The 15,153-nt window shown below is 35.8% G+C and overlaps 1 protein-coding gene across 1 annotated transcript in view; it reads right to left on the bottom strand.

The window, feature by feature from the left end:
- The window catches only part of LOC765108 (SID1 transmembrane family member 1-like), a 36,637-nt gene extending 24,500 nt beyond the window's left edge, over window positions 1–12,137 (bottom strand). Inside the window, exons 1-7 of the mRNA XM_030978671.1 lie at window positions 11,750–12,137; window positions 4,908–5,029; window positions 2,408–2,563; window positions 1,917–1,962; window positions 1,356–1,454; window positions 787–873; window positions 573–672 (exon numbers count right to left, since the gene is read on the bottom strand). Of these exons, the coding sequence (XP_030834531.1) occupies window positions 573–672; window positions 787–873; window positions 1,356–1,454; window positions 1,917–1,962; window positions 2,408–2,563; window positions 4,908–5,029; window positions 11,750–12,049 (910 nt within the window). The 5' untranslated portion in view covers window positions 12,050–12,137. The remainder of the gene's footprint in view (window positions 1–572; window positions 673–786; window positions 874–1,355; window positions 1,455–1,916; window positions 1,963–2,407; window positions 2,564–4,907; window positions 5,030–11,749) is intronic.
- Between the last annotated feature and the right edge of the window lie 3,016 nt (window positions 12,138–15,153).

The following is a 15,153-nucleotide window of genomic DNA, read 5'->3' as shown; positions in this document are numbered from 1 at the left end:
CACAGGGGATTTTTTTTCTGTTGGGAACCTGGGGAAAATGCAATCAATTATTGCTAACTGATTGCATTTTTGTTGGCGGGGGGGGGGGGGGGGGGCTGCCCCCTACCCTAACCCCGCTGCGTACAGTCATGATTCAGTGGCAAAGCAATGACCTAGTAACTGTTAGGCTCAAGGATCAAAACCGTGTCGATGTGCTATATTAGTGCACTTTTGTGAGGCATTAATCCTCATTACTGTCATTTATGACTTAAGGACGTAGGTCCCCTGGTTGATAAACATAGTAACCTACCCATGCTTTAGCAGTCACGCAAAACATACATTCGCCAATTATCATTCAATAAAATCTGAGAATGTATACTATAAACTAGATCTTTTAGGAATAAATCATTGTCAAAAGCATTCCACAAATTGGGGTAAAAAACATTATTCCACATTTATGACAAACATTGTACATGTATCTACTATTTTCAAAGAATCATAACATAATTAATTAGATGCACCATCATTCGAAAGGATATGATGAGAATAATGTTGCCAATTTGAACCCAACATAGAAAGTAAGGATCCCTTACCTTCGAGAGGTGTGAATGTCTTGTAGTCATTTTCGCACCTGTCATCGTTTGAATGCACGACCATCACAACATAGAAACGGCCCGATTTATACTTGTCTCTCTGTCAACAAAATTGAATAACATAAACGGGATAATTCCCGATTCATATTTGCGGTATAGGGTCAATTAAACAATAACTAATGAATATTCGGTATTACAATTGTCCTAGACTTACCGTAACTGTAATTGCTGCCTGCAAGGTCATCGTCTGAAATATCCCCGCGTTGTAACGCACGGTGGAAACATCTTCAAAGATCGGACACTGGGAGAGAAAGATAAAGACAAATATCAATTAATCTCTCATATAATATTTGATATTTCTTGATATTTCTTTGATATTTCCCACTTGCCAGTAGGAAAGAGGCAACTGCTCCCATGCAAGAATTGGCTAATTGGAAAAGTGTTCTCTTCCCTACAGGAGAAACAAAGACTCAGTGAAGTTTGATAACGTGGAAGGTATTTGAAGCAAAAATGCCATAACAAGGATAATCATGAATATTATTAAAAGAAAGAAAGAGAGAAAGAGGAGGGGTGGGGCAAGAACAAAGGATAATGGTGAGATAAAGAAACGTGAAGAGAGGGATTTCAATATTGATCAAAAGGCGGAAACTGGACAAATAAGAAAGTGAAATGAAAGGAGGTGGAAATAAAAAGGTCAAGAAGGTACGTGTACATGTGGGATATATGTCATTGATGTATAATTTTCTACCAGTTGAATGGGGTAGGTTAAACAGGTCTACTCACCTCTGCCTTCTGCACTGAAAAGTAGGCACATGTATCATTTGGTGACTTGGCTCTCACCAGCACCATATTGACTCCCTCTGGAAATTCATATTGATAAAACTGTAATACAAAATAAAAAAAAGACATAATCAGATCATTCCTATATATGTACATGAAATAAAAGAGAAAAAGTGACATCATTCAAATACAAAATTCAATAAATTGCATTGCCGTGTCCGTTGAAATATTACAAATGTAATGTTCTTTTAGCTTAGCAAGTTCGTATACATTTCTACTCTCAATAAATCTGGGTGGTCTGTAGCAGAAAAAATTTCAAAACGAGATAAAAACTATATGACTAATTATAAATTCAGGAAAAACATGAAAGGAAATCATAAAGATAGTTTATAATTTTTCCCACTGCACGTACATAAAATTATACTCCTGACAAGATTTCAGCAAAAAAATACATTATAACTGAATTTTCTCATTCCCGATACTGCATTTACAAGTAGATCCAATAGATGGGTGTGGGGGGGGGGGGGGATCATTACTGTACCCTACCATTTAAAAATCTCTAACCTGAGGTGAAGATGGATCACTTGAGAATGTGATATCTGTATCGGATCTGAAGAGACAAAAGGGAAGTATTAATGCCAATAATAATTTGATATTGATACGGAGCAGGAGATGTAACAAGAAGCAGGTGTTTTGTACAGATAGCCCTAACCATATCAATACATGTAGTAAATTTTATTTTTTTGTAAAAATAAAATCTGTACTTAGCCACCTGTACATAATATGAAGTGTACTTTACTTCATGAAATATCCTTTTTTTTTTCTCCCTCTCCCTTTTTTATGCCTTTTTTTTCTTCAATGACTTTATTTTATCAAACACACAAAAAAAAAAACTCAAAACCTCCCGCCCACGAACATCTCAATAAGCGTAAGAGACATTCAGATATAAAAATCGATGCAGGTTAATTAATGTACAGTACAGTTCATTCAATTGTTAAGATACATATAGAAAGAGAAGGAAAATAAAACTGTTTCCAAAATGAAATCATACTTACTGAAGGTTGAAATCGTCTACAAACATCCCAGTCAGGGTGAAATTGACTTCAATGGCGGATGATGTGCTGACGACCACAATGATGGTTTCCTCCACACTGGCGTTTAGGTTGGAGGAATCAGGGCACAGGGTCTTGCTTACTGAGCCATATTTCTTGCTGAGCATGAAACAACAACAAAGAATAATGACTTTTTCATAGTGCTTAATACATTTACTACATATGTAAGCACTTTATATTGGTATTATTACTCCAGTCTTTGGATTCAATTGCTAATCTGCACATGATAGTGTACATCCTTCGCTCACTGGAGAGTATTCCAGCCCTGCATCATGTATCTAACCATCCACTTTAACGTTCTCATCCTACCAGATACCCATTTAGCACCAGGTGGACAGAGGCAAATGTAGATGCATTGTGGCTGAGGCGGGACTTGATCCACGAGCCACAGTCCGTTGATATATCCAATAGACAACAGCATTTCTACTGTCTCAATCTAAGATAGCTAAATATACAATAAACAACAAAATTATTCATACTCATACCAATTTTGTAATATTTTATTAAAAGTGCGTTGAAAATTGATTTGTTCAGATTATGTTTTTTGGAATGTGACATATCAAAGCAGGGCTCAAACTCTTATAGAATACTAAAAGGGCTGGAGTGGATTCAGCCCCCGTCTATTGTCTTTTTTTTGGTGGGGGGCGCAGAGTGGCATTTTGTCAAGTACTTCAAACGTGCCTCTTTTACTTTGTAAGAAGAGCCCCTTTTTACATAGGAAAAGTGCCCCTATTACTTTGTTAAAGTCCCCCTTCCCCTTTTTACCTCTTATAAGTGCCCCTTTAATATAGACACCTGCCCCTTTTCCTTCGACGAGTTCCTATTTTCGTTTGCCAAAAGTGTCCATTTTCCATTCTCATAAGTGCCCTTTTTAATATCTAGTTAGTGCTTTTATTCAGCTACGAGATGTGCCCCTTTTCATTTTTCATTTTGCCTCTGATAATTGCCCTATTCAAATCTGAGAGGACCCCCTTTTACTTTGTAAGAAGTGCCCTTTCCCCATTTTAGAGTAACCTCTTCCTAATTTGAAGACACGTGCTCCTTTCCTTTCCTTTCCTTACTTCATTATTACCCCTTTTCATCTCTTATAAGTGCCCCGTTTGTTTTAAGACGTGTCTCTTTTTCTTTTTGGTAAGAGCCACTCCCCCCTTCCTATAAAAGCACCCTCTTCACCTCTGATAAATGCCCCTATTAAAATTTGATCGGCGCCCCTTTTCTTTCAACAAATGCGCATTTTCCTTTATTGTAGGTTCCCTTTTTTTATTTTCACAAGTGCCCCTTTTCCTTTTTAATAAGGGACCTATCCTCTTTTTATAAATTCTCCATATTCACCAAATTCACCTCTAATAAACGTCTCTATCAAAATATGATGGGTGCCCCCTTTCCGTCTGCAAATGCCCATTTCCAATTCTCATAAATGCTATTTTTCATCTCTGGTTAGGGCCTCTTTTTAGGTGTAAGAAGTGCCCCATTTTCAACTCTGAAGATTACCCTTTTCACTTTCACACGTGCTCCTTTTCTTTTCTTATATCCAAGTGTCTCATCCCTTCCGATAAGTGTCCCACTTTCCTCTCGTCATTAAATGTGCCCCTAATTTAAATCGACTAGAGTAATTTCCCCCAAAACTCGCTCGCTCACATTTATAGATAATATAATTATATGTCTTTTCAGTCTTCCGTTATGGATATGTACTTATAAACACATCCGGATTGGGGTTTTTCCTCTTTAAAAGATGTAAATTCAAAATTTAAATGAAAGGCTTTACGGTGAACATTAGATCATAAAGATATGCATAACATTGGGGATGATTACATAGTCCCCCCCCCCCCCACCCGGATCTCCGCCTATGGGCTTGCTATAAAATTTGGAGTAGATTGTCGGAACATTCTGTCAATGTCTTTGTATTGCAATCACTCCATTTGTATCAATGCTTACTGGTTTAAGCAGCTTAGTGACGGCAAAAAGTGTCACTTTTCCCATTGATATACCCTACCTGCACACCACAACCTTTAGTATTATCTTTCAAATGCCGTTGGAATTTAACCTGTTCATTTTTTGGCCTGCAAATAAGACATGGTACCTTTACACATTTAATTTAGAAGTTTGCTGATAGCTGATATATCGATAATATGCTCTTGAACTATAAAATCTTATTGTGTCTGTTTCTCCTCGTCCTTGTCCTCGTCCTCTCTTTTCTTTTTTTGGAGGAGTGGTTTAGTTGTTAGTTTCTTCCTTTGTCTTTTTCTTTCTCTATGTTATTCTCTCTCTCTCTCTCTCTCTCTCTCTATATATATATATATATATCTATCTCTCTTTCTTCGTCTTCTTCTTCTCCTTATTCTTCCTTTGTGTAATTAATACACAAAGGTATTAAACTGTGCAGGTTCCCACACATTCATAGCCACTACGAGAACCCATACAAATGCTCCTTCATGTATCTTACCCGTCGGGTGAGACATAAGGTACAGTCCAGGAGAAGACACTCCGGGGTTGTTTTACCACGACGAGGATTGGGAAGTCTGGCACTGCATCATCGCTGAGGAAGTGGAATCGGATCGCCGTTTCCTGGTAAAGGTTGAAAGGTGGGGAAAATACGAAAGCTACTGTCAAAGATAACGTTGATTTATGGTCATGCGATTACATTTTGCAAGAAACGGTGTAAAATCGATCAGAAAAGGTTGATCATCTAGCATTTAAGTATTGGTGTGTACTGCAAATTGTGGGATTTGGCCTAGTCCTGGTAAAGTTGCAAGCACTGTACACAACAATATGTATATGGGACTACACGAACATGTGGCATAACAATCCGTTCCCGATTTTTATACGATAATTATTCGCCTTTGCTGCTCTTTAAAACTTTCATGACAACTAGTAGCAAATTAATAATTCTGGACTAATGATAAATTCATTTCACAACTGATTGCTTTTGATTGGTTCTATTGTTCGGAATATTTAGCAGACGAAAGAGATAGAAGTGAAGGTTCCCACCGTTATCGACGATGTATTTATTATCATTCGTATTTTTTCCGTCCTTTTATTATGATATTTGTATGGAATAAAGGATTACATTTTAGGCACCTGGGAGAAGTTCTAATTTTTGTTAAGAATTTTCTGGCTTGCATCCAGAATATCCCGCTTGTTCAAATATTTGTTTTCTAATTTGTTTTCAATTACAAGATCAAGCACACATTATCATTCTACTGGATGCAAGCCAAAAATGTTTTTTGAACGATAAACAACACTGTGTTACTATTGTATGTAGAGTCACATGTTATTCACTAGTAGTAGTAGTGAGTAGTAGAAGTAGTAGTAGTTCAATAGTAGTAGTAGTAGTAGTAGTAGTAGTAGTAGTAGTAGTAGTAGTATTAGTAGTAGTAGTGAGCAGTAGAAGTAGTAGTAGTTCAATAGTAGTAGAAGTAGTAGTAGTGGTAATAGTAGTACTAGTATCAATAGTAGTAGTAGTAGTAGTAGTAGTAGTAGACATTATACTTATTATTATACTTATTATTATTATTATTATTATTATAGTTATCAGTATGATTATCAAAAGATGATTATGACTATGATAATTATTGTTATTATTATCTTTTACGTTATCATTATTATTATCTTTTTCTGAATCATTATTATAATATCAAGATTCAAGATTCAAGATTCAAGATATTTATTGTCATGTAAAAAATACATAACATTTGATTTCGGACATCTAAAGGTGATATACATTTACATACAGACATAAATACAGACAAAATAATTACATTTCAACGTAACATTTAACAATCATCACAATTTTAAGAAGGTTGCATTAAAAGAATAAGATAATACTGAGGAAAAGGCAGTGCAGTTTAAAAAGCTTGTTTTGTTTTGTTATTGAGCTCGTCCATCGAGGCACTTCCACGCCATATCATTGGCACCATCAGCATAAACATCGACGGCAGTAGTGTATAAGTACATTAATTAGAAGGGCTAGTAATGATCTTTTGCAATACGTCATGTGCCCAGAATGTATTGCTATACCAAATCCAAGGTGTCTACCAGGATTATCTTTTCGTTGCTGGAATATTATCAAGATAATAGAAGATACATTAGAATAAAAGTTTTGTTTAATAAAGTAAAATATAAAGAAGATAAAAATAAAGAACACAATCATGACATTAGACAATATGTCATTATATATTGTTTTCAAATTTAGATTTATTTGAAGCTGGCTCGAGATGTGCTTTGATATTTGGTACTGGAGAATTCTCAAAGTCAAAATGAACTTGCTTTAAAGCTCCACTGTCCTACTTGTAGCTACTTGTTCCCTCTATATAGAAAACTTCCCCAATCGGTGCCTTTTGGTCCCCCATGATTCTCTTTTTCCTATGTTAGTTGAGAGCTGAATTAATGAGATAGCCACATGTCAGTGACCTCGCTGTGTTGTCTAATCTCTTCTGGCCCAGTAGTATTGACGGTCTTTAAATAAATGATCGCGCTATATCTTATCCATTTTTAGTTGTAATAATTTCTGACAAATTTGTCAAGACAATATTATTTTTGTCGATCATACTTCTATCTAGCTTTATACCCATGGTATTATTCAGGGGACAGCAAGCACAACAACGATTGCTGAATTTTGACGACAATTGTTTGCCTCTGCTGCTCTTTAAAATTTTCCTGCCAAATTGCAGCAAATTAATATTTCCGGACTCATGATAAATTCATTTAACGGTTGATTCCTTTCGGTTGGTTTTATTGTTCGGAATATTTGGCAAAAATAGATAAAAGTGAATGTTCCCACCGTTCGCGACGATGTATTGGTATTCTTGTTTTTTCAGCGTCTTTACAATGCTATTTGAGTAAGAAAAAAAGAAGAAAAGAATTGCATTGTAGACCCCCTGGGAAAGATTTCAATTGTTGTCAAGAATTGACTGGCTTGCACCCAGAATATCCCGCTGGTTTCAAGATTTCTTTTCTAACTTGTTTTAAGTTACAAGATCGAGCATAAGTTATTAATCTACTGGGTGTAAGCAAAAAATATCTTTAGAACAATAAACAACATGTATGTATAGCGTCACATAATTTTCACTAGTAGTACTAGTGAGTAGTAGTAGTAGTAGTAGTAGTAGTACTAGTAGTTATATTTTGTATTTTGTATTTATTAACATTTATTTCCTTCTCAACAGCACAATATAAAACACAATGTATATATACATGATATATGTAACAATTATTTCAACATAGAGTATACAGTAATTAATTCAGATACGGAAGGAGGCGAAAACCCGGAAAGCGTAGCTTGAGTTGGGAACGCCCATAATAAATTAACACAGTTACCGAAAGAACATTATAGACATTATTATGAAAATTACATTGTATATAACAGAACGTTGATAGGAAAGAAAAAATAGTGAAAGGAAGAGAGGAGAGTATTTGTAGTAGTAGTAGTAGTAGTAGTAGTAGTAGTAGTAGTAGTACTAGTAGTTATATTTGTAGTAGTAGTAGTAGTAGTAGTAGTAGTAGTAGTAGTACTAGTAGTTATATTTGTAGTAGTAGTAGTAGTAGTAGTAGTAGTAGTAGTAGTAGTAGGAGTAGTATACAGTTATACTTATTTTTATTATCATTTTGATTGTTGTTATTAGTATGAGTATCAATAAGATGATTTTGATTATGATAATTATTGTTATTATTATTTGTATCATTTTTATTCTAGTTCTAATGGTTTCTGACTGTTTTCAAGATAATTTTTTTTGTCGATCATACTTCTATCTAGCTTTATGCCCATAGCATTATTCAGGGAAAAGCATTCAAAGCAACGATTGCCGAATTTTAGCGGTAATTATTCGCCGTTGCTGCTCTTTAAAACTGTCATAAGATTAGCAGCAAATCAATATTTCCGGACTCATGATAAATTCATTTCACAGTCGATTCCATTTGGTTGGTCTTATTGTTCGGAATATTTGGCAAAAAGAGATAAAAGTGGAGGTTCCCAACGTTAACGACGATGTATTTTTAGCATTCGTATTTTTGTTATCGTTTTTTACAATGCTATTTGTATGGAAAACAGAGATTACATTTCAGGCCCCCGGGAGAAGTTTTAATTGTTGTTAAGAAATGTGTGGTTTCTGACTGTTTCCAAGACAGAATGATATTTGTCGGTCATAGTTCTACCTAGCTTGATGTCTCATGGTATTGTTTAAGTGTAATAAATATCCTTCTCTCTTTCTCTCTCTCTCTCTCTCTCTCCCTCTCTCTCTTTGTTATTGGCTTCCCTTTCCTTTGCGTACTTCCTTATTACCACTAAGCATGTATTGTGCTTGTGTGCCTCGATCATAGAGAAAATAATCACTAATATCGCCGAAATTATTCTTCTCCTTCCTCTTCTTCATCTTGTATTATTTAGTAGTAGTAGTGGTAATAGATGCAGTATCATAATGCACATTTGTAGTAAAAGTAATAGTGGTACTCATGGGTGTCGATGTGTATCCGTGGTTGGGGGGGGGGGATGATAGGTGCCAAAATATTTTCGGCAATGGTTCAAAGCAACCAAGAGGTAGAAGTGTGTGGCAGGTTGCACTCCCTCCCTTGCAAGTTATTAACCTTTTCAAGTCACCCTCAATTAAGATAACATTTCAGAGAATATAAGAGTGGCAATAACATTAATAACATGCTAAATATTAGTCCTGACTCTTGCCTGCAGTGTAAACCTACTAGACTAATTTAATCTATTTTTAAACGAAATTTAGACATTACCAACAAAAAAACCAATGGTTAGGGACATCAACTTGTGAAAGTATTATGTTACCAGTGGGCAAATGCATTAATACGCAACCAGGAAAGGATCATGTAGGCAGAAAATTCTTATTTCCTGGTGATAGAAACATACATTTTATGAATATTGATGTCTCCAAACAACTTTCATCGGGAAAAACCCATTCCAATATTCTGTGCAAGGAGATCTCAAAAAAACATAGCTCTCATTAGTAAATGAAAAACATATTGCTTTTGGTTTTTCATTTGACTCTCTTCCTTCTTTAATTAAACCAACTGAATCCTCTCTGCGGGAAACTCAACTCAATGATACAGAATACTACTGATGCAAATTTGGTTCTCAAAATGACAGAAAATTTAAACTCCTGATCTCATACAAACTGTCTGTTTCTTAAAAAACATAATATAAAACTTACGTTCCAACTACCAAACAACAAACTTCCATTATCTCCTTCGTCACCCAGATATACTTATCATACCAGATACGCTCTAAAATATAAGTATAATATTCCCCTAAGGCCCTGAACAGAGCACTATTTTTTTCTTCAAAAACTATAACCAGTCTTAGAAAGTGGATTATTATTGGAAGCGGTGTTAGAAACAAAACTTCAAACTTAATAACATTCTAACCTTCAAAAACACCTTAACTATCTTATGCCTGTTACGATTGAATACTAAACATATGCCTACATCAGCTTTTCAATAAAACAAAAATAAGTTGTGACATTATAATCTTTCTCCAAAATATCGAACTGGAGTATTCTGTTGTATTGCTTGTTTATGTACATACAAAGAGCTTATTTTCAAGAAGCACTAGATCAATGTGTGTAATTTAAGAAAGGACTCTTTGTTTACCCGATTTTGTTCAGGTGTCTATGGAAAATTGTTATTAAAAGATGCATGTGTTCATAATTTCTCTCGCAATTTAGATTGATAATTTTGTTCAAGTTAAATAGAGAAAAATGTTTATCATTATCTCCATTTGCTATCAAAAGATTTTGCTCCTTTCGGTAAATAGCTCTTCAAATGTTTTACATGTAGAGATATAAAACAGAGAAATGGATGAAATCAAACAAACAAAATAGATACTGAGTATGAATCACGGAACAAACTGAAAGTTCCGTCTCCTACATGCTGCCATTTGGACAAAACCGTCTTTGTCTTCAATGATACAATATTTTATTACTTTACTTGCATTATGAAGAGGAAAAAAACGCATCATTAACCCCACACAGCTTTAAAAATCACTTCAGATTGAACTGGCCAAAAGTCATGTGATATTCTTGCTCAGATGCTTTCCTTTACCTTTAAGAGTTCTTTATATTGAGGAATTGGTTGATAATTTTCATATGGGACCCATGTGGTCCCGCATGGGCTTGCTACCTGGGTTATTATCCTCTCTGCCTCTCATTATCTCTCCCACTCTCTACTTTTGTTTTGCTCTTTTGCGCTTCGCGCTTAACATTTAGCTCGTTACTTTTTAACGCTGCGGCTTTGCATTTGGCGTACTGCATCCCTATGATGCTGTTGATTGAATAAATTGAATAAATTCATCAATTCTTGATTAAGCCGTATGAGCGAGAATTCAATTTATTCTTGTCTCATATACGGTTGTCTCATTTACTTCGTTTTCTCTTCATATATGTACAGGGGTGTATGTATTATGAAAATGAGATAGCAAAATGTGTATATTGATGGTCATCTTGAGAGTAATAACCATTAATTACTCTCATCGGGCTCTCATCATTAATTGTTCTCTTCATTTTTTTTTGATGGTGAATTATTGAGGGGATGATTGTACCGGCCATCCCCCCACCTGAAATATTTTTTGTGGGATATTTCCCCCCACCCCCACCCCCCCCCCCGGATCGACAACCATGGTGGTGCTATAGTACGGGTATCGGCCTGTTTATTGTCTTTAATTTATTATTACTACTAATATTGTTATCATCCCTATATTTGTATTATTTTAATCATTATTATCATTACTTTTATTACTATCATCATCATTGTCGTCATTATTACCATAATCATCATTACCATTATTATCATTATCATCCTCATCATTTGATATTGATTTTGTTTGAATTGTTATTAGCACTACAGCGGTAGAAGAAGCACGAGCACCAGTAATATAGTTCATGAAGCTTTGTACTACTAGTAGTTAGGGGCGTCAATTTTTTTTTTAAACATGGGGGGGGGGACACAATTAAGCAAAGCCAATATATAGTAAATTAGTTACTACATATACCTCTCTTATTATTCATTATCACTAACATAAAGTTTCGGTCAGGGGCGGCCGAGCGACTTCCAAAGTGGGGCGGGGGGGGGGCACCAACGAACAAGGGCACTTTCCGGAAAGTTAATTCCCCCCTCGATAAGGCACGGTTGAAAAATGTCAGTTTGGATAAAGAACTCCCTCCGATACCTGACGGTTATTTCTATGTTGTACATAATATGCATTATCAATCATTCACATAGTATACTGGACCATGTCCCCACTCTCGCACTCAATCTCAGTTTACGATATGGTACCTTTGAGGTGTTGTGTATGAACGCGTATATCATATCGTTGCCTTCCGAAACACTTCCCGAATAGGTTTGGTTGAAAACCGCCTCAAATCCCGCACTCAGTCTCAGTTTACGATACGGTACATTGGACGTGTTGTGTGTGAACGGGTATATGATATCGTTGCCTTCCGAAACACTTCCCGAATAGGTGTGGTTGAAAACCGCCTGGATTCCTGGGCTCGTGGCACTGGAAAACAAAGCACCAATGTGCAAAATGACGCCCAGACATATGAAGAGTCGAATCATTCCCATCTTGGATGTCATCGTGGCTTTTTGAGAGAGTTTGAAATATATGTTTTGAATATTATTTTCACAAGAAATCCGTGGCAGCTATACCAATATAGTAAATCATGTAATTGGACAATTACTAATTACTTGTACACGCATTTTATATGTTGTTAGGCGCTAGGCTGGATGGTCATGAACAAACATGATCTATGACGTCACGAACGTCAGCCGTGTCGCTCAACCTGCGCTGCATGCGGGAGTTATAATTTAGTAGCAGCCCCATAATTATGTATAATTTTCGTTATCATATATGCGCCATTTCGTAGAACTATCATTCAGTATTTTAGCTCCAGTATTGCACCAGCCTATAACCAAAATATTACATGGAACTATATATGACGTTAAAAATATGATTTTATTGATATTATGTCACATTCTTTCAGAAGAAATAGATCAGTCAGATACAATCTTTCTCGTTCAAGCTATCGACCCCATCAAGCCAATGCAACCATCCTAGGGTCACCTCCATTAAGCCTGTTCTTAACTACGCATATAATGTACAGTGCGTATCAAAAAGTATACCAACTTTTGTAGATCCCACTTTAAAATAAGATAAGAAAGAAAGATAAGATAATTTGTATTGTTATGTAAACAATACATAAAATTTGTTTTCGGAAATTTGAAGGTGCATACATGTATATAAATGAATTGAATACAGACACAATAATAACATTTTAACATAACAGTTTACAATCATCACAATGTTAAGTATGTTGCATGAATAGAATAAGATTATACTGAAGGAGGCAGTGAGAATAAAAAAGCTTGTTTTAAGCTCGTCCATCCAGGCACTTTCACGCCAGAACACCTCTCTAGCTAGCTAAGACTAAGTTTAATACGCATCAACACACAATACACACACGCGCAGCCTCATGAGGCCTGTCCTCATCAGCTCAAGATTGCCAAATATCTCGATATTTTCAGAATCGGGATTAGTCCAGAATCTGCACGGTCATTTATAATTTCCCTACACTTGATTCAAGCCATCGAAGATGGCGTTATCAACAAACTCATAATTATGCTCACCAGCCCAGCATGGCGTCTTAATTTAATGATCACGCCATCATCGGCTGGTAGCAAGTAAGTAGGAAGAGGTTAGCGTTGGTGTGGTGGAGATCAAAATTAAATAGGCCAGATTCTGGACTAAATCGGGATATAAAGGCAATGCTTGAAATCGCGCTTCACCAGACCGATACGCTCATCACGAACTAGCTCGAAAAATAATCTCGAGATTGACGCATGCGCACTTCAGAACGTTAACAAGAACATGCAACGCTCGTTTATTTACAAACACGGAAAACCGTTGGTCTGAAAAACGGTTGGGAAAATTCAAAAATGGTTGGGAGAATTTTCTGTTAATCACTGTTAGAAGGTGTTGACCAGTGACACCTTCATAGAAAACCATAAATATATTTGTGGTTTGAGGATTTTCTCAGGATCTTTTGCCTGTTACAGGGTTAGTACAGTAAAAAGAATATAATAAGTAACATTTCATACAAAAGTTACACAATTTTTTCAACAACCGTTTTTCCTTGAAAATAAATCATAAAACAGGCTATAAAAAATCTGTCAACACTTGAATGTCTGGAATGGTATATAGAGCCAATTCATTACCTTGTGACGATTTACATTCACCTAAAATGTAATTAAATTGTAATAATATAGTGTGGAGAATTAAGGAATCGTCAGATCAGTTTTCCCAATTGTTATCGTTAATAATAGTCCGTTTTCACACAAACTTTCAGATTATCTTTAATAATTTGTACATCTAGCGTTGAAGTCACTACCTCAGCACCATTTTCTCTCATCTGAACAATGTAACTAAGTCCCTTTAAAGGTACTATGTCCCATTTGCAGGCCAAAAAATGAAAAAGTAAAATTCCAACGGCATTCGAAAGATAATACTAATCTAGAACTTCCCTAAAAGGGGGGCTTGAAAATGTCTTTCAGTGGGAAAATAACGACTATTAGTCGAATCGACTTAAGAGCTATAGAGCCAGTGCGAGTATTAACAAAGGTTAACTGTGCAGTGCTTAACTATACTGTACCTTCCTTCCTTTAGGAGAGAAAATAAACATTGGCGTACAGGGCTATATAATGATTATGTACATCAAAAAATACGACTTGGTCTTTACATCACCTTGGCAAAGTTCATTATAACTCACCAGCTACAATGAGCGATATCTATCTGTGGCTTTTATAAAAGCCATCAGAGCGTGCAGATGATCTTCTTCCCCCAATACATTATGTAAACTCTTTTTTTTTTCTCAACCTTTAAGCCCTCGCTGTACTACGTGTAGCTACTTGCTCCCCCTATATAGAAAAAAATGCCTAATAGGTGACCATTGGTCTCCCATGATCCTCTTTTTCTTATATTAATTGAGAGCTGAGTTGATGAGATAGCCATCTGTCAGTGACAATCCTGGGTGGTATAATCCCGCCAAACTAGTACAGACGGTTTTCCTGAACTTTTTTCCCCTCTCTCTCTTATATTTCTTACTGGCCATTAAATAACGTTCAATTGTTTCAGTTTCATGATAAACATCAGAAAGGCCATAATTGTCATGTTCATTAACACATAATTTGTAAAAGTTGAATTTGCATTTTCCCATTTTAATGTAATAATCTTTCATCTTTTCTACAAAGTCCAGATAAGGTTATAAATCTCGATATATACGGATGGACCTCAGATAGGGATCTTCCTTTACCTTTCCTACCGAATCTGATGTTGACATAATTGCTGATAAAAATTACACATGTAATTAGTTAATTCAGATCTATTCCGCGGTGCAGTTCACGATGCGCATATATTCACTCAAACTAGTACGTGTATACCAAAAGCCCTTCACTGTGTCAATTTCTCCGATATTTCGATAATTATACTAGGTTTTCTATGTTTTTAGTAGTCTGCAGGACTTCATATGCTACCCATTTTATAAAGGATATTTTTCCCGTTTCACATGCAGTTCAGGGTGGGGCGGATTGGCACACGCCCCCTTCCCTCTCTGTCGAAGAAGGGAACAATATATTGAGTGCAAAAGAAATGTGCATACCCATACTAATTTAAACCCCCGAAAGTA

This window comes from Strongylocentrotus purpuratus, unplaced genomic scaffold (genome assembly GCF_000002235.5).
Source record: "Strongylocentrotus purpuratus isolate Spur 01 unplaced genomic scaffold, Spur_5.0 spur5_scaffold_1, whole genome shotgun sequence".
Lineage (NCBI taxonomy): Eukaryota > Metazoa > Echinodermata > Echinoidea > Camarodonta > Strongylocentrotidae > Strongylocentrotus > Strongylocentrotus purpuratus.
This window is presented reverse-complemented; position numbering and strand designations above follow the sequence as displayed.